Genomic DNA, 19,634 nt, shown 5'->3' with positions numbered 1-19,634 from the left:
TTAAATTTGAAATTGGCAGTCTATTTCAAGACCTAAACTGATGATGATCTATTAAAATCATTTACATTAAATACAAAAAATAATAGTAAGCAGTACATATTTGCTGCTAAGTTTTAAAGAAAGTCAAACCACTGAACTGATGGAAGTTGCTGGCTAAGCACTTGAAGTTTGTTGAAGGGTTAAACCAACTTTTGACAGCAATAGTCTCTTTTGCAGGGGCAGAGAGAATATTTTCTTCTTTTCATCTTATTCAAAGAGATCATAGAGTCTTAGAGTTTAAGGCTAGAAGGAACCACTAGATCATCTAGTCTGACTTCCTGTATACCACAGGTCACCCACACCGCCCAGCACCTGCACACTAAATCCAGCAACTGAAATGAAACCAAAGCATTATATAGTTATGTGCCACTGACAGAAAATAGGAAAGATTGAGGTACACCAGAGCTCGAGGTCCCCTTAATGACAGGGAAAGAATTAAGTGAGATATACCCAGATAATCCTGGCAAATGGCCCAATCCCTACATGCTGTAGAGGAAGGCGAGAAATCCCCAAGGTCACTGTCAATCTGACCTGGGGGTATATTCCTTCCTGACCCCACATATGGCGTTCAGGTAAACCTTGAGCATGTGAGCAAGAATCAGCCAGCAAAGCACCTGAGCAAGAGATACTCGGTGCCACCTCAGAGCTCTGGCCTTCTGCATCTCCAGTCATGTCCATACCTAATGCTTCAAGGAAGGAATTATTTTTTTTTAAGGAAAACTCTCCCAGAATACATTGGGGCAGATAGGTGGAGAGGGATGGGGGCAATCCCTTCCTGACTCCTGCTGAAACCCTCAAGATTGAGCTTTGGGGAACATATGAAAAACCAGATGTGAGCCCCTTGAGCCCAGACCCCTACCATCATAAGCAACACCATCATACAATTGCGTTCATACATTTCCCCTTCTCTCGTAAAACTAATTTGTTTGCCCTCACAACGCCTATTGGGAGGCTGTTTCCGAACCTCACCTTCTGATTGTTAGAAACTTTCTAATTTCCGTCCTGAATATGTTCATGGCCAGTTTATATCCATTTGTTCTTGTGCCAACACCATCCTTTAGTTTAAATACACTCTCTCTAGAATTACCTCACTAATATATTTATCAAGAGCAATCATATCCCCTCTCAACCTTCTTTTTGCTAGACTAAACATGACAAGCTCTTCCAGTATCCTCTCTTAAGATAGGCCTTACATTCCCTATCATCCTGGTAGCTCTTCTTGGCATCTGTTGTAGTTTAAATTAATCTTTCTTGAATATGGGTGACCAGATTTGTACACAGTATTCCAAATGAAGTCTTACCAGTGCCTTGAACAATGGCATTAATACTTCTGTATCTCTGCTAAAAATGCCTTGGATCACATTTGCCCTTTTCACATCCCCATCTCATTGGTGACTCATAGTTATCCTGTAACTGACCCGCACGGTCAAGTCTCTGTTGCTTCCAACTAAGGAGCCCCAGGTTGCAGCAGAAATTTTTAGAGCATGATCTTGCACTTAATACTGTTGAATTTCATCCCATTTCTGTCATTCCAGTCTTCAAGATCATCCAAATCATCCTGTATAAAGTTCCGATCCTCCTCTGTATTGATCATGCCTCCAAACTTGGTATCCTCAGCAAATTTTATTTACAAGCTCTGACTTAGCACACTAGTTCACATCAATGATTATTTCATTCAATGTTTAGAAACCAGGTGGCAGCTGAAAAAGCAGGAAAGTTTGTTTTTTCTGTTTCAATCTATGAATGAAAAATAGCTGTGGGAGGATGAGACCTACTAGTTCTACAATTTTCAATGACATGGTGACCAGAAACAGTCAATGCAGTTCATTAACTATTGATGATATTTCCTTTTTTAATAAATCAGTTTTAAATGCAAAACATTTTAATAAACTTTTCTTCTTATGTATCCAGCACATTTAAAGTAGTTTTATTTAACTAATAAATAGATTTTAAATGCTGGTTTTTGCACATTTTTTATTCATTTGATTTCCAGCCAAAGAGAGCTTGACACAAATCGGAAGTATAAAATGAATCATCTAGTACAGTGGTTTCCTAAGTGGAATCCCTGGACTCTTGTGGGTCTACCATAGGTTATTCAGTAGTCTGTCCCTTGAGCCAGGGCTAGAACACTGGAATGGTGTTTCGACACTTTTACGGCATGAAGGACATCATTTTATTCTTCGCACAGTATGGTGAATGATGCATTTCTTAAAAAAATAAAAATGTAAAAATTGAGGATCTGAATAAATCTAAATTTAAGCTGTATAATTGCTTAAATAAATATATGTAGATATAGTTTATTCTCCTAGTTAGCAAAAAGAAGCACCAAATGTAGTCTAAAAGCTATAATTAATTGCAAATCAACATGTTTTAATGGTTACCAACCAATAAGAATCAACCTTTCTTCAGGAAAATAACTGAAACGTACAAATACAGAACATAATTAAAATTGATTATTTAAATCAAGGTTTTCTGCTTACTGATTTAAATCATGATTAAAATTTGTGGTTTAAATTGTTTTGATTTAAATCAGTCCAGAGGCTTTTTTGGAAATCCTCAGCACCTTGACAGATCAGGTCCACTGATTGTGTGTTAATGATAATGATCTCTTGTTAGGGAAGCAAATGAACGAGTTTTCATTCTCCCTGCAAGGTTTTCTATTGAACAATATCTAACTGCTAATGCACATATTGTTTGAGATAAATTCATGATGTCCCCAGCTGGTCTCTCAGAAAAGGAGGCACCCAAAATTAGTGGCCACTTGGAAATTGGAAATGAAAATTTGTCATAAGGAGTCTCCTTTTAGCATTCCAGTGTCTTAGGCATAAAGAACCATTTGTTGATACTGTTTTTTTCTGTTTCTCGTAGGTGCCTGAGATTATTGGCTCCATTCGACAGGCTGGAAAAATCGCTCGCCAAGAAGAGTTTCAGAATAATCCATCAGAAGTTGAAGACCCTTTTTCCAAAAAGTTTGAGGTGTTGTTCTGTGGACGAGTGACAGTAGCACACAAGAATGCACCTCCAGCATTAATAGATGAATGTATCGAAAAATTTAACCATGTTAGTTGTACCAAAAAAATGGAATTTAATTCATTGTCCCAACAACGTGAAACTGCCAATAATTCTGGAGGATTATCATTCAGTGATAAATTGCGATCTGTTTTCCAACCCTTGGTCGGTGAAGAAGAAGAGAAAAGGCCAATTAGGAAATCTCATTCTCAGCCTGGGCTACGTTCCTTTTCTTTTAAGAGGGACTTGCAAGATGGGAGTTGCAGGAGTAACAGTTTTGCCAGCTCTTTTGATGAAACTGAGACTTCGCTGAACCTAAAACGTCAACTTAGCTATGGACACAATGTCGTGCAGCCAACAGATATTGCAGGAAACCGGACTATGTTGTTCACGGTAAAACAAATTGCAACTTTGCAAGCATTTTATGTCTCTAAACACTGGATAGGAAATGCAAAAGAAATGTCCTACAAAGATGGGAGTGCCTCCTTAAATAACTTCCTGCAGTTATTGGAGCTTAAGTTACACATCAAATTTTATATATTTCTTTGTAGAGTTTTATCATTCAGTGTAAAAACCCATTGTCAAAGTATATTAAGTGAAACAGTTAAAGCAGCACCACGTAAAACATTGAGCTTCAAAAAGACAGTGTTGAGAAATTACTAGGGAATGTTATTGATAATTGTCTGATGTAAAGGCTGGGACTAACTTTTATTATTTCTCTGATATATATAATAGTGTTTGTATTATGCTAAATAATTACAGCAGAAACAACTTTATAGGTGAGAGATGCTTCCTGTTTAGATCACAGAATCTTTGGAACTTGGCTACAGGCAGACGCTCACTTTGTGTCCCATAACGAGCAGTTTAGTTAAGGTGCTCTTGCAGTTTAACTGCACCTACTCCCAGTAATAATTGATGTGTAGTGTATGTGTAACTGTGGGCTGCTATTGTGGGTAGTTCTGAGCATACTGCAGTTGAGGTTGGCGCCAAGTTGACCTGTCTGTATCCAAAATTCACCTAGCCAGCTACACCCCTACTGTGGTTTAAGGTCAGGATTTGAAGAGTGTATAGGTTAGTTTTGCTTCACTTTCCTGCTATATTGCAAATACATTCATGTTTACTATATTCTGTACAACACTGGTTAATTAGAGGTAGGATAGTAGACAATATTTTGACTGGTTATCTTGAGCTCATCTCTTGGGTACATTAACTACTTTTGTGTGTTTCTTTTGGCTGGCTATCCCTGGAGATGGAGATGGCGAGAGAAGAGATGGTGGTTCTGTGCTTTTTAGTACAAAGTCTTTTAAATACAGTGCAATATTTTTAAAATTTAGGCCTGGTCTACACTACAGAGTTAGGTTGACGCCAGGCAGACCTAAGTATGTAAGTACACCTCTACCCCGATATAATGCAGTTGTGGGGAGTGTTATAGGTGAAATGCCGTTATATCAGGGTAGTGGTGGAAGGGCTGCAGCGGTGATTTAAAGGGTCCAGGGCTCCCCGCAGCAGCTGGAGCCCCAAGCCCTTTAAATCACTGGTGAGCCCCGCTGCTGCAGCCCCGGGGTAGTAGTGGCAGGGCTCTGGCGGTGATTTAAAGGGCCCTGGACTCCCCGCAGCAGCCGGAGCCCCAGACCCTTTAAAACGCCGCCAGAGTCCCACTGTTACCGCACTATATGCGAACCCATGTTATATTGGGTCACAGTATAGCAGAGTAGAGGTGTATCTGCACTAAAAGTTTGCTCTCGCCAGTGTAACCGCCTTGCTATGCTGACTTAATAATGCCATGTTCACAAGAGATATAAAGTCAGTGTAGACACTGTGCTGCTTACATCAACTGTTACTGGCTGTTGGAAGCCACCCCACAATGCCCCATGCTGACAGTGCAATCAGTATAAGAGCTCTTGATGAGAACACACACTGCTGACACAATGAACAAAGTGTAGACACGCACAAGCAATGTAATTACTGCATAGACTGTATGCCAATGTAAGTTAAGTTGTCTTAGTTTTGCAGTGTAGACATGCCCTTATTGTGTCTGACTAAATTCATAGGGCTATCTTATGGCTCTGAGCCAAGGCCTTCCCTTGAGTAGTGGAGGAGATGCACTGCTTTAACAGGGACCCCTGAGGCATTACACCTGCAGAATAGAAGTGTAATCATTATGTCTTGAGGGATGAGCTTAGGGACAGCATTAGCTATGACTATTCTAGAACTCTGGAGCGGCTCTGCAGCTGTACACTGGCTTCTTCTGGGAGGTACATTGGATGTGTGTGAGAAAATGTGCATGCCCCACTAAAGCCAATACCTTGTGTACCATCTTTCTGCAGGGCAGGTTCTGTAACCTTGAAAATACAATAGTGCTGTTTAAAATAATTAAGACTTAATTTGAAAAAGTATTTGTTTAAAAACTATTAAACTATGACAAACATTTGCAGGATGAGGGGAGAGTGCATAGGGGGATATTTAAGTCCAACCCCCCCCACCTGTTGAACTTTGGGACTTAAGTAGCGCTTTAACTAAATTGCCACAACGCTGAAAGAGGTGTGTAATTTAAACCCCTGTTTTACAGATGTGGAAACTGAAAATTTTGCCTCGACCCTCCATGTGTTTCAGACTTGAATGTGTAGAGTTAGCCACCCAAAAAAGTGGCCTGACTTTCAGATGTGGCTTCTTTCTCAGCTTTTAACTTTTGTTACTTTTGCCTGCTGGCATCCTAGTCTCCTAATATTTCACAAAGGGTGCTTCCTTAATACGCAAAGTTGGATTTCTTGTATGACACATCTGGTTGGAATGCCTCTCAGTAGCAGGAAGTGAAATGACTTGGTCAGGGACTGCAATATCCACCATCCCTTAGCTGATCTCAGTGCTAGAATTCATTGGTTAGCCAACTAATATTGATCAGTCTTGAATTAACATTGTTTAGATGTTGAACTACCCTTTATTTGAGTGCAGTGGTTATTGTTGTGACTTTCTATGAAATGTATAGTAGAGGCTGAGTATTAGGCACATTAGATGTTATGAAAAACATTTAGACTAGGATGTTTGCCAATTCCCTTAATCTGTCTGGAACAGTCATTTGTTTTAATAAACCACCTTGGGAGATTGCTATCCTGGCCAGTGCCTTAGGTACAGTGACCTACTCCTCTGACAGTGCCAGCTGCATAGGGTAGAAGTGGCAAGTAGCTGCCTGCCACGGAAATAGGCAGTCAGCAAAATACAGAGGAGCGGTCTGCTGAGCAGCAAGGAGATGAATGGCCTGCCCCCAAGTAAAAGCTGAAAGGTCAGCCCTGGGAGACAGCAAAAGAAAACAAGCCACGGGGACAAGGAGATGGTGGGAGGTTTTATGGAGGCTCAAGTGAGAGAAAGGGTCAAGAATGAATCCACGGGGAAATGCTTAGAACAGACAAAAGAAGGAGGCCCAACTCTCCTCCCCTACACTCTTGGATGATTCTTTCCAATAAGCTAAGTATCTGGGATGCACTGGCTGGTTTAATGTATGTTCTGGGAATTGTAGGTGGCTGTAGTTTTTTGGGTTATTTTGGGTTTTTTTGTGCATGTATGGGGGATTCCACCTTTCTAAGAGGAAAACATCCTAAAATTCACCAGGCTGCAGGTACAGTCTTCTGGCAACTAGGAGGAAGCCCCCAGAGACTTGGCAACAATTTTGCAATTTAAACATTATATATTGGCCCATGTCCAGTCTCATGAAAAATCCTGAACAGCTGTTTCACCTTAAAATTAGTGCCTGTCTAGGAAAAAGTTTCCTGTTCAAACCTGGCAGTGCTTCTCGGCAGCTACAGGGTTACTGCTACAAAACTGGTCTACAGCTAAATGTACATCAAAATGTACCCCAGTAACCTCATTTTTATAGCTTGAGATGCATTGCCTTTAAAGTACTGTGTACATCTAACAACACTTTTAAAAAAATATATGTGGGTGTTCGGTCAGCTTCCAGGCCTGCCTTTCGATTTCACTGCAGTTTTGTCACATAACTTTGATTAACTTGACATATGCTAAGGTTGTGGGAAAACTGATAGTTTGTAGAATCATACAACCATAGGGTTAGAAGGGACCGCAAGTGTCATCTTGTCTAACCCTCTGCCAAGATACAGGATTTGCTGTGAGTATAGTTTTGCTATTGTCTAGTTAAATGGAGGTCCTTTAATTTTTCCTTTGCCTTGTAAACAGAGCGAAATTCCAATTCAGTATTTTACAATGCTATAAATTTAATAGTAAGTGCAAGTCCAACCTTGCATCATTTTTTTCTCTCTCATGCAAAATGTGGTGTGTGTTGTAGTATTGTAATTTAAATCTACATTGAGTCAAAGTATGGAATGGAATAAATTTTGAGATTTCTCATACCCAAGGAACATTTTTTTAGTTGGAACAAATTTGACATGTTTCTTGAAACTAATCCTCTTTTTATTTAACTGTTTTTAGATTGGGCAGTCTGCAGTTTATCTCATCAGTCCTGACACAAAAAAAGTAGCACTTGAGAAAAGTTTCAAGGAAATATCCTTTTGCTCTCAGGTAAAGTGCATTAATTTTTATGATGGTTCTGCTATTCATGAATACTCATTGATTCTCCCCTCCCCATTCGTTCCAAGTGGATCCCCACATGTCATGGGTGAGTAGACCCCTTGGCAGTCTATAATTTTGTAAGGCCTTCATTTCTTGTTTAATGTTTAGCCTTGTGATGTCTGAGATCAAGATTCTCTTCTCTGTGCAATAAAAAAATAAGTGGACTGAATATCCTGTCAAGTTCTGCTTTCAGATTCCAGAAGACATGATTCACTGTTGTCCAGGTTCAGGGTTCCCTTGGCTGTATGTGTGTTGTGCAGTGCGTTATCAGTCACTGAAATAGACTTCGAAAACAGTACTTTAGAGTTAATTGAACACTCTTCATAATTAACAGTCAAACTCAGGTTCCTTTTACTTTGTAGACCATACAGATATATACAGTTATTGCACTCAGCTCATAGTAAGGGGGTACCGAGATACACTACCCCAGTAGGAGCTTGTGAAGTCAGATGCTATGCCTCCAGGGTTATAGAGAGAAGATGGAGGTTGTTTACTGTAATACCGTGATCCCCAAACTTTTGGGGATCGTGCCGCCCCTTACTCCAGTCCGAGCACCTCCGAGACCAGTAGTGGCTGTGGCTCTGGGGGTGGGGAGGTGTGTGGACAGGGGAAGGAGGGCGAGATTGGGGCCACCGCCAGGGCGGGGGTCTGGGCCGAGGCTGGGGTGGAGGCCAGAGCAGAGCCGCAGCCGGGCTGTAGTGGGGGCTGGCAGCTGGGCCCATGGCCAGGTGCGGCTCGTCCCTAGCCTTGGCCTGGGGCCAGGAACAGAGCCGAGGCTTGGTATGGGGCCAGGCATGGGGCTGGAAACTGGGGATGCAGCTGAGGCAAGATCAAAGCACAGCTAGGGCGGGGAGGGGCTGGGTGGCGCTCCCTCCCCATCTCCTATAGAGGCTGACCTGAGCCCTGCCACACCCCTTGGATGTTCCTCCATGCCCCCTTGGGCGGTGCGCCCCACAGTTTGGGGACCTCTGCTGTAGTTCAACTGATTCCACCTCTGTACAGAATTAACTTTACTGGCCATCGCAGAAGAGAACATGACTGTGGCCCTGCCTCTTTTGAGGAGACTAGTGTGAATTCAGAGAAGACTTTGCACTCAGAGCACACTTGATGCTATACGTTTGTACTGTGACAGAGTCTAGGAGCCCAGTCATGGAGCAGGACCCCATTGCGCTAGGCACTGTACATACACAGAACAAAAAGATGGTCTCTGCCCCAAATAGCTTACAATCTGAATACCAGACAAGAGGGGACTGGTGGAATAAAGAAACAGACAGGTTCACAAAGAAATAAAGAGATAACACTGGTCAGCATGATTGACAGTGGTATCAGCAGTGCTTAATTAGTGCCAGGGCTGAGCCACGGCACCTCTACCTTGGCAGTTCATAGTCCCGGCACATTGGTGCTTGCCGCACCAGTTATGAAAGTTAAAAAATTGCTTGAGCCCTGGCACCTCTTTCATTAGAAATTAAGCACCGGATATCAGCACAGCAGCTGCCCGACCATTGTCAAAACTTTTTGCAGACATCACAGCAAAGGGGCCATAACCATAAAATAGGCTTTAAGACCAATCTACAAACTGAAGAGTACTGTGGCCTCTGAATCCAACAGTCTTTGCTATAAACTGTCCACCCAAACTTGTAGATAATAACATAGGAACATAGGAGTCCCTATATCACTGTTTTCTGTAGTTCATCAAGTTCAGAAAACTGCTTCCAGGAGCAGAAAAATACTTGATTCTTCTGAGAGACTTTTCTGTGGAGGGGAGGAGAGGGTTATAAAGGATTCCTTCTTGCTTGCTGTAGGTAATCTACTTATGCTTTAACATATTCCAAAGAATACGGACTAATTCCAAAGCAAATCCTATTTAGCAGATTATTCAGAATCAGTATAGAATTTCCATTTTCCCAGATCTAAGAACTCACTCTGACTCATGAAGAGATTTTACAAGAATAAAATTTCATGAAGTGTGCAACATTCTGAGTAAGCAACAGAAAAATTTTGTGAGTTTGATCTTGATCTTGCTAATGCTGGTATACAGTGGGAGTAAACCATCTTGAAGTCAATGGAGTTGCAAATATATATAAGGGAGGTCAAAATCAAGCCTTGTTATATTTTGTGAAATACGTTTTCTGGAACTGACATTCAGATATTATAACAATGGGCTCTGCAGTATACACTGTAAGAGAGCTAGACTGGGCATTTACAGGAAATTAGAATTTAAGAACCTGAGGCTTCTAGATCATTTAATTATCTTTCTAATTAATATCTTCTGTTGAAATATTAATGCCAAATGTTTGCCTTTGTCATAATACTTTTTCCAAGTGATGTGAGTATGCAACCATCATATTATGAGAAGTTGGATATCTATATGTATATTAAGTTATTTTTCTTTATTCAGTTGGCACTTGATGGAAGGTTATTAATATTTATAGCAAGGAGATTGTGCTGTTCACATTACTTTAGGATGACTGGCCTTGCTCTGCTACATATACCTGCTCTCGTTTTTGGTGCTCCTGGCCAATATGTGTCCAAAAAATATTCATGTTTTATGATTTTGGTATCCTCATGATACAGTGACAATCTTGAGTATTTGACATTGATAGGGAATACCGGAGAAATGTCTTGTTTGCTAATATCCAGATTAGTTATAACTGACTGAAACTCACATTTCTCTTGTGAATCTGCTTCTGGTTTTTGGTTTAACAAATCAAATGCCTCTTTCCTACTATTCTTAATGGAAGGTTCATTTTAATATGCAAAACCCACTTGTGGCATGACGCCTACGTGAAACTGACCAACTAATAACGGATAGGTAGAGATACAGATAAATTTGTATTTATGAAATAAATTGCACAAAATGTGATTATATTTCTCTCTTGCAGCCTTTGTACACTACTTATCAGAAGCTCTGATCTTGCATATCCTTTTGCCCATGCTGAATTTTGTAGCTGCGCTGAATTCAGCTGAACTATTCAAATCGAGTAAAATTAAGCACAGAAATAAATCTTTACAGTATTGGGGCCATCACATTGTGGGTACTGCCAGAATAATTTAATATGGGTTTTGTTTCTGATTCTTGGGCCTGATTCTGCAACCTTTCCTCTTTCTGAGATATATGTACTGACAATAGTAGTACAATTGAGTAGTAAGTACTATTGAATTTGAGGAAGAGTCACTGAATTAAGTCCCTAGAGTGGATGCAATGTCTTTGGAGGAGTTTTAACATTTACTGCTGTACATTGGAGATCAAACTTAATCTGGTCTCGTCATGTGGTCATGCACTTGTCTGTCCATGCAGGTTCTTCTCCAACAGATCCATTACAGTTTGTTACATTTGTAAATGAGTATTTATGATTTAAATGTATTTAAAAGATCCTTTAGTGGGCTAGATGGTTTTTATATGGATGGAATGAGATACTTGGTTTACTATGGTGCTGTAATGCTGTTGGACATCTGTCTAATGTGTTGGTGTGATAATTACACATATGAAATCAACTTGTAAACATGACTGACTCTTTTGTTACTACTTCTTTTGTGCCAGGGTATTAGACATGTGGATCACTTTGGGTTCATCTGTAGAGAGTCTTCAGGAAACGGTGGCTGGTACTTTGTCTGCTACGTGTTTCAGTGCACAGATGAAGCCCTGGTAAGAGATGCTAATTAAAGGCCTGATATCATAAAGTGCTAAGTTTTTGTTGTTGTTTGCTCTCAATTTCCATTCCATTTATAAAAATTTAATTGTTCTTAAGATAGAAAACTGTTGAGAAACTGAATTTTTGTTGAAGGCGGAGGTTAGAATATCTATCCTATTCAAAATAAATATAACCTCCTACACTGGCATATCTGGAGTGGTCAGAGGCCATGGAGCACTTCATATTTTCACCAAGCATTAAGTCAAGTTGTATATCATGGAGTTTTTTTTGTTTGTTTTTAAAAGTAGAACTCCCATTAAAATGAATGGAGAGTTTTGATTACATTCAGTAGGTATATCAGTTTTGAAAGCCAAACCCACAATCAGAAGGTCAGTATCTCAGGGGATATTCTGCTTGTTATCCTAACATAATCCCAAAACAATGAAGGTATCCTTTTTAAAGAGATTGACTTTGTTGGGTTGAAAACCACACCAGCTTAGTGCAGCAGAAACCACTTTTAATTCATAAGCCTTGATTTCCTCTCTTGTTCTCGTTAGGTTGATGAAATCATGATGACTTTGAAACAGGCTTTCACTGTAGCTGCTGTGCAACAAACCTCCAAAGCTCAGCTCCAACTTTGTGAGGGATGCCCTATGCAATGCCTGCATAAACTCTGTGAAAAGATTGAAGGTAAGTATTAAGCAATATTGACAATGAAACTTCTTGAAAATGTATTCTTTCTAACTTACTTACCAGAGCAATATTTTTATGTGTGAACGTTGATCTAAAGGAATACGTAGTTTTTAAACCCAGGACTGTATTAACTTTGGACACTTGAAGCCTGGTCAATTAATTAAGAAATAACTTTAATACAGTATAAGATCAGAGTACTAGTGTCAAGAATGATCAAATAAAATTGATTCATACTGTGTATTTACTTAATTTTTAAAAAGAAATAAAAGTTAAATATAATTGCATTGAAAATTACTTGGTTCTTGAATTTATAAACAATAAAAAAATTGGAAATAATTTTTGAACTAACTTTTAAGGAATATTCTGCCCTAGCTGAGAACTGCATGTCCTGTTAATGAACTGAGTCAGACAGAGGTGGTGTTCTGCTATCAAACATGATCTCAAACGGTGGATCCTTTTAATGTGTTTGACCTGTACTTCTGGTAGAAAACAAAGTAATTGCAGCTTACATCTATCATACAGAAAGTGGCAAAGACATGAGGTCAGGAACATTTTGCATTTCAGCAAGTTTCACAGCTAAGGATTTAACCATTTAAGGCAGGGCTGGGGTGAATGAGGGACAGCAGCAGCTGTCAGATCAATGAAGAGCCACAATATCTTGTTGGACCAAGACATATCTGGTACTAATCTGTAGGAACAGGACAATTTCCAGAATGACACTACCCTGTACTTTTTTTTGGCCTTCAGCTAGCTATGATTCTGAGAGCACTAAAAGGACAGTTGAGTCTGATTGAATATTATTGTCCACCTCCAGCTTAATGGGGAAGTATATACACCCAACGGTCAGATGCTTAACAAATACAGAAACCTGTTGGTGCTAAAAAAAAATCTAGAAAAGGAATTTAATCAAGGATGAGAAAAAGAAGCACTACTGAGAGCCACAGGATTGTATGCTTTTAAATATCAGTAAACGAATTCAGCAAAAGAAAAAAGCTGGAGAATACAGTATTTCATTTATCTTGGCAAAACTCTTGAAGAGGCAAATTATAAAGCGAGGTATATAAATGAGAAAATAGTTAATAGCAAATATATTTAAAAAAACCCCAAACTCCCAAAACCTATACTGCATAAAACCTCAATAAGGAGTCTGTTGATAATCCATAGCAGAATCTAGGTTTATTCTGTGTTACATGATCATGCAATCTTCTAGGTCAGCTAAGAAGCCGAATCCTGCACTTTATTCCAGCAAAACTCCTTGTTGCAAAAGATTTCATTTCCTCATTTCATGTGTACTACAGCACCCATCTGCTCAAGCTAATGCAGATAACTCTTTAAATAGCAATGATTATACCTCTTATTTAAACTTCTATGCATATCATATGATTAGTGTATAGTATCAGTTTAAAGCTTGCTTATTATAATACGTGTTCATTTTTTCTTGGTTCATCGTTTATTAGGACTACATCCTTCTAAAACTAAACTAGAACTCCAGAAGCATCTAACAACACTAAATAACCAGGAGCAGGCTGCTCTTTTTGAGCAGGTTCAGGTAAGGTGTGTTTTTTGTTCGCGTGTTTTTGTTTCTAAATTAAAAATTATATTGCTACAGTCTTTATTTACAATCTGTGTCTAGCATGAAAGCTTTTATTTTCCTGAGAATTGTTCAGCTTCTTACAGTATTCAGTGACAATCTGGAAATCTCCATTTGTTTTAAATTCTATGTCATTCACTATTGTTTCTAGGGCTGATCAGATCTTCAGACTAAACTGTTTTTCTGATGGAAAACTGGATTTTTGACTAATGAAATTTTTACAGAAAGTGTCTGTAGAGAATTTTACTTTTCATGAAAAAAACAAGTGCCAGAACATTCAATTTGGAGATGTGAAACATTGTTTTGATACTTATGATCAAAACAAAACGTTTTTATGTTCCTGAATTGATACTTCATTTCAGCTTGGTTTGTTGTTCAACCTGAATCTAAATTAGGGCTGTCAAGCGATTAAAAAAATTAATAGTGATTAATAGCACAATTAATCACGTTGTTAAACAGTAATAGAATATCATTTATTTAAATTTTTGTGAATGGTTTCTACATTTTCAAATATATTGATTTCAATTACAACACAGAATACAAAGTGGCAGGTTCAGAGTTTTCGTCCGTATCAGGAAAAACAATGAGGAGTCCTTGTGGCACCTTAGAGACTAACAAATTTATCTGGGCATAAGCTTTCATGGGCTAGAGTCTACTTCATCAGATGAATGAAAAGAAAAATACAGGAGCAGGTATAAATACATGAAAGGATGGGGGTTGCTTTACCAAGTGTGAGGTCAGTCTAGCGAGATAAATCAGTTAACAGCAGGATACCAAGGGAAGAAAAATAACTTTTGAAGTGGTAAGAGAGTGGCCCATTACAGACAGTTGACAAGAAGGTGTGAGTAACAGTAGGAATAAATTAGTAATGGGGAAATTAAGTTTAGGTTTTGTAATGATCCAACCACTCCCAGTCTTTATTCAGTCCTAATCTGATGGTGTCCAGTTTGCAAATTAATTCCAGTACTGCAGCTTCACTTCGGAGTCTGTTTTTGAAGGTTTTTTGTTGAAGAATGACCACTTTGAGGTCTGTTATTGAGTGACTAGAGAGATGGAAGTGTTCTTCTACTGGTTTTTGAATGTTATGATTCCTGATGTCAGATTTGTGTCCATTTATTCTTTTGCGTAGAGACTGTCCAGTTTGGCCAATGTACATGAGAGAGGGGCATTGCTGGCACATGATGGCATATGTCTTATTGGTAGATGTGTAGGTGAATGAGCCCCGGATGTAGATGTACATGATGTAGTTAGATCCTATTATGGTGTCCCTTGAATAGATATGTGGACAGAGTACAGTGCTCACTTTATATTTATTTTTTATTACAAATACTTGCACTATAAAAAACAAAAGAAATAGTATTTTTCAGTTCACCTAATACAAATACTGTAGTGCAATCTCTTTATCATGAAAGTTAAACTTACAAATGTAGAATTATGTAAAAAAAAAAAATAAATAAAAGTTCAAAAATAAAACAATGTAAAACTTTAGAGTCTACAAGTCCACTCAGTCCTACTTCTTGTTCACCCAGTCACTCAAACAAGTTTGGTTACAATTTGAAGGTGATAATGCTGCCTACTTCTTGTTTACAATATCACCTGAAAGTGAGCACAGGCATTTGCATTAACACTGTAGCCGGCGTTTCTGTAATCTAAGCTTGTCTTACTGCATTGAGGTCCCTAAAACATATCTGTTGAAGATTATTTTTATTTTATTGCAAGGCTGTAGAAATAATCCACTGGATAAAACATAACAAAAAAATCTGTCATCTCTTTGCACTTTTTTCATACAAATTTTGGTGGCCTGGGATTTTAGGTGCAATGTGTCCTTAAGGTTCAATACGTTTTCCTGATTTCCATTTTTGAGATAATTATCTTTCTAAAAATATTTGCCGTAACCAGAGTTGCTCCCAGTCACATTTGATATTTGCTCATAGTATATCACATACATTATATGCGTAATTGTGAGAACTACATTAATTTAAAAAGCTTCAGCTTTGTGATATGTACTACAGTAGTTACCATTTTACAAATATTTTCTCTTCTAATAATCCTAAAGGCTAGGTGGAAATCTGAATAAGCAGAGATAAATATTTTAATCTGGTCTCCCCTCTGATGTTCCTTAATAATAGATTGTACCTGGTTTAGGACCAGTGTATTAATGCATTCTAAACTCTCTTGTGGTTGTAACTGAGTATCTCTATAACCAAAACAACATTTAGCTAAATTGGCAGGTATACTTGCAATTAATTAATGTCATTAACTGTAATGATTTTTTCTAAATGTTTTGAATAATTTTGTGCAAAATGTAACAGTTGCATTGGGTATGTATTTCTAATTTAAACTACTTCAAAACTTTAGGATTAAAAGCTAATAGCAGGATTTAAAATGTAAGTTTAATTTTTGAAGTACCTGCCATGTTCTGCTGAGGTGCTTGTTACAAATATGGAGTTTTATATAATGAAAATTGGATCCATAGTAAAATGGTCAGATAAGAGAGAGAAATATTACATATGCACTTCAGAGGTAAAACTATAATTTTATTTTGGAATCTTATTGATAAATGATATTTATATCAAGAATTGTTCTAGCTATGACAATGTTATGCTTTCTAAAATATTCTTCAAATGACTTTCAGCAGCTGATATCTGTTGTTAGTCACAGCACTGTGTGGTATTTGTGAAATATCATTAAAATATTTATATGGCTATGTTGCTGCATTGCTTGAACCACTGGTGTCCTCTAGTGGAATTATACAGCAACATCAACTAGATTAAACTATTCAGTGTGCATTAACTACATACTTGCAATCACAAAAGTTAAAATAGAGGGGAATAATTTTAAAGCTACTATATGAATGCATCTCTTATTTTTTCGTGTGTCTGTTTTTTAAAAAAGAAATTAAGACCAAGAAATGATCAGAAAGAGAATGAGTTGATTATCTCTATTCTAAGAAACATGTATGAAGAAAAACAGAAGGATCATGTTCACGTTGGGGAAGCAAAGCAGGTATGTGAGCTTTCATTTAAAAAAAAAAAGTCTTTTTCCTTTCCTACTGACTTCTCAATGGTGAATTTCCATCTTTGTATTTAATGTAAAATTAACACTGAACTGAAAGCCCACTTTGCTCTTTGGGATATTTATTAACATGTTTATTATAGTAGGACCTAAGAGCCAACCAAGAGTGGAGTCCTGTTGGGCCAGGCACTGTGCAAACATGGTACAAAGACAGGCCTTGCCCCAAAGGGCTTACAGTCTAAATAAACAAGACAGACACAGGGTCTGGGGAAGGGGTAGAAGCAGAAGCAGAGTGAACAATGGGTTGGCAGCAAATGTCATTTTAGTCCCATGACTTTTTGGGAAGTGAGTTTACTTAGGAGGGGATATTTTAAATGGAAAGAAAGTGAAGTGAAGGGGGGCAGGGCAGAGAAATCCAGGGGTAGGAGGGGCAGGTGTTCAATGAAGCTGAAGTGGAATCGCTGAGGGAGGGAGAGCTGGAGGGCTGAAGCAACAGCCACTCAGCAGTGGGCAGAGAAAGTCCAGTCAGAATATACTTGTATCCCATGTGCTAATAGCAAGGGAGGAAAGGATATCAACCCTTATGTTTGGGGCATAAGAAAACCACTAGTGGCACTGTCTGCTATGGAGTCTCTTGCACCTTCCTCTTAAGTATCTGGTACTGGCTGGCACCAGTCTAGCTAGACCACTGGTCTTTGCAGTTAGTCTGTTCTTATCTTCTCAGTACAGTGGATATAGAAAACATTCATATGAAAATACTACATTCTGTCACAGTTACTAATTACAGCTGAAGCCTATGTGTGTAATTTCAAAAAGACGCAGCTCTCATTTTCTAGCTCCCTGTCAGTCTCCGTCGAGTTCAATGATGAATCAGGCCCACTGGAATTTGTCCTGAGGAAGGACTACTGGACTTGCCTGGTAATATGGGGGATAGTTCTTTGTTTGTGTGGAAATATCATTGAGGCTGATGCAAACAGAGGTTGTTGTTAAACATTGCTGCAGAACTGACAGAGGAGACAGTGTTCTTCACTTGAGAAAGGAAGGACAAAACTACTGTTCAGTCTTTAAGGCTTTGTCTACACTAGCACTTTTGTCAATCAGGGATGTGAAAACAACACCCCCAACGGAGAAAAGTTGTACTGACAAAAGCACCAGTGTGGACAGTGCTGTGTCGGCGGGAGACACTTTCCTCCTGACATAGCTACTGCCACTCATTAGGAGTGGTTTAATTATGCTGGCAGAAGACCTCTTTCCTGCCAGCATAGAGCGGCTGCACAGGAGATCTTGCAGCTGTGCCGCTCTAAGATCCATAGTGTAGACATAGCCAAAAAATCTGAAGGAGCTGGGAGGTAACCAACCTTACATGCAATATGGCTAGAAAAGAATGTGGGCAGATTGCCCTTCAAATGCATGTATCGTGACCAGGTATCTCCCCCGTCTCGCCAGATTTAGCACTTCCCCCTCTGGTGGTGGCAAGGCCTGGGGTAAATCAGCCCCGCTCTGGACAGTGGTTGTCTTCCCTCTCTGTGTTTACTTGTCAGTATTTTCAGTGTAAGACTCAGGGCAGGCCCAAGGTGGGTCTCCTCCACCCAGCAAAAGGAAAAAAAATTACAAACAGATTTCCCTGCCCCCTCGCTGCTGCGGTGTGTGTGTTGTCATGTTGTTGGCCCCGGGGTGTCAGTCCTTCCCCTAAACAGACACTTAGGTTTAGTTATTTGCCCTATGGGGAGGAAAGCAGCCTCTCTCCCTGGAGAAGCCTATCTCTGCCACTAGCCTTGCAGCAGCTTGTCTCTCAGTTTAAAAAGAGACTAGTGATTTTGAATGTCTCAGTTTTGGGGGTGCCCAACTTGAAATATCTTAAAGGGGCCAGATTTTATAGAAAAGGCTGAGCACCACGCTTCTGAAAACCAGTCCCCTTTAAGGTGACTCAGTCTGGGCACCCCAAAACTGAGGCACCCAAAACCAGTAGTCACTTTTGAAAATCTTGGTCAACATTTCTTTCAGTATCTACCAATAGCAGGAAATGTACTGTAATACCTCCTCCAGGCAGTCTCCTCCTGCTGGCTAGGTACACAGTGAACACACCGGAGGGGGATTCCAGATTCACTGAAGTCCCTACATGCAGTGGCCTCAAACTCTGCTCCCTCTAAGTATTCAGACTTAAAGCATGAAGTAATTGGAGAGGCATCACCCACTTTTTTGTGACTAGCTCTGTGTTTAATCTCTTATCCTTTTATTGCTTATTGGTTAATTATTAGCACTGCTGAGAAAGCAGGAAGAAAGCTTCACATTCTTGTTTTCTGACTTTCTGTATTTGTCAACTTTCCGGTCATTTACGTGTCTGAGCAGATATGTGTGGACTTAGAAAGAGCAGTGTGGGGTGAGGCAGGACAGGAAGAAATGGTGTTTGGGGTTTTTTGTTAGCAGATGTGAAATATTTTCATTTGGGATTAGTGCCAATTATTTTTATCAAATAGTTTCAGATTCAAAACAGTTGAAAAGTGGGTGTTTAAGGAGGAAGATGATATCTTAATAAAAAAAATTGTGTGATTTTAATGCTTCTGAGACATGCTGTAGTCTGTTTTTTCAGCCCCTGAAGCCAAAAAATAATAATCAGACGCTTGTAAAGATGCCAAAGTTCTAGTAGCAAACTTGATTTGCCTCTCACCCAACCATTCTTCTTAGCAGAAAATGTTATATCTACTTTGATCTTTTATCTTCAGAGCTGTGGAACATCTCTCAAAGATGAATAACCCAAACATCCTGAATTTTTTTGCGTTCTCTCCTGCTACTCACACTTGCTTTCTAGTTGAGGAATCCTACTCAAGTTCTCTGTTAAATTGGAAGAATTTAAATTTAAACAGCTGCAAGAGATTTCGTAGAACATATTAATATGTTTTGAACCAAAAAGTCTTTTCAAAATAAGTATTTTTCACCAGAAAACTGCAAGGTCTTTTTCACTAAAAGGCTTGCTATGTGTGGTTGAGGAGAGTTGAGTTAGAGGGAAAAGATTGAATTCTTTGTTTGGGGGATTGGAAATAGGATGTAGCGTCATTTTGTTGGAACTGTCAACA

At 39.1% G+C, this 19,634-nt stretch overlaps 1 protein-coding gene across 10 annotated transcripts in view; it reads left to right on the top strand.

The window, feature by feature from the left end:
* Positions 1-19,634, top strand: part of TBC1D1 (TBC1 domain family member 1) — a 199,882-nt gene that overhangs the window by 85,090 nt on the left and 95,158 nt on the right. For all 10 annotated transcript variants that reach the window (XM_075066530.1, XM_075066528.1, XM_075066526.1 and 7 more), the window contains 6 exons: positions 2,908-3,441; positions 7,489-7,578; positions 11,171-11,275; positions 11,819-11,951; positions 13,412-13,512; positions 16,441-16,551. In XM_075066530.1, coding sequence (XP_074922631.1) covers positions 2,908-3,441; positions 7,489-7,578; positions 11,171-11,275; positions 11,819-11,951; positions 13,412-13,512; positions 16,441-16,551 — 1,074 coding nt within the window. The remainder of the gene's footprint in view (positions 1-2,907; positions 3,442-7,488; positions 7,579-11,170; positions 11,276-11,818; positions 11,952-13,411; positions 13,513-16,440; positions 16,552-19,634) is intronic.

The sequence above is a fragment of the Chelonoidis abingdonii genome, chromosome 5, assembly GCF_003597395.2.
Source record: "Chelonoidis abingdonii isolate Lonesome George chromosome 5, CheloAbing_2.0, whole genome shotgun sequence".
NCBI lineage: Eukaryota > Metazoa > Chordata > Testudines > Testudinidae > Chelonoidis > Chelonoidis abingdonii.
The sequence above is the reverse complement of the archived record's forward strand: the minus strand, read 5'-3'. Positions and strand labels throughout refer to the sequence as shown.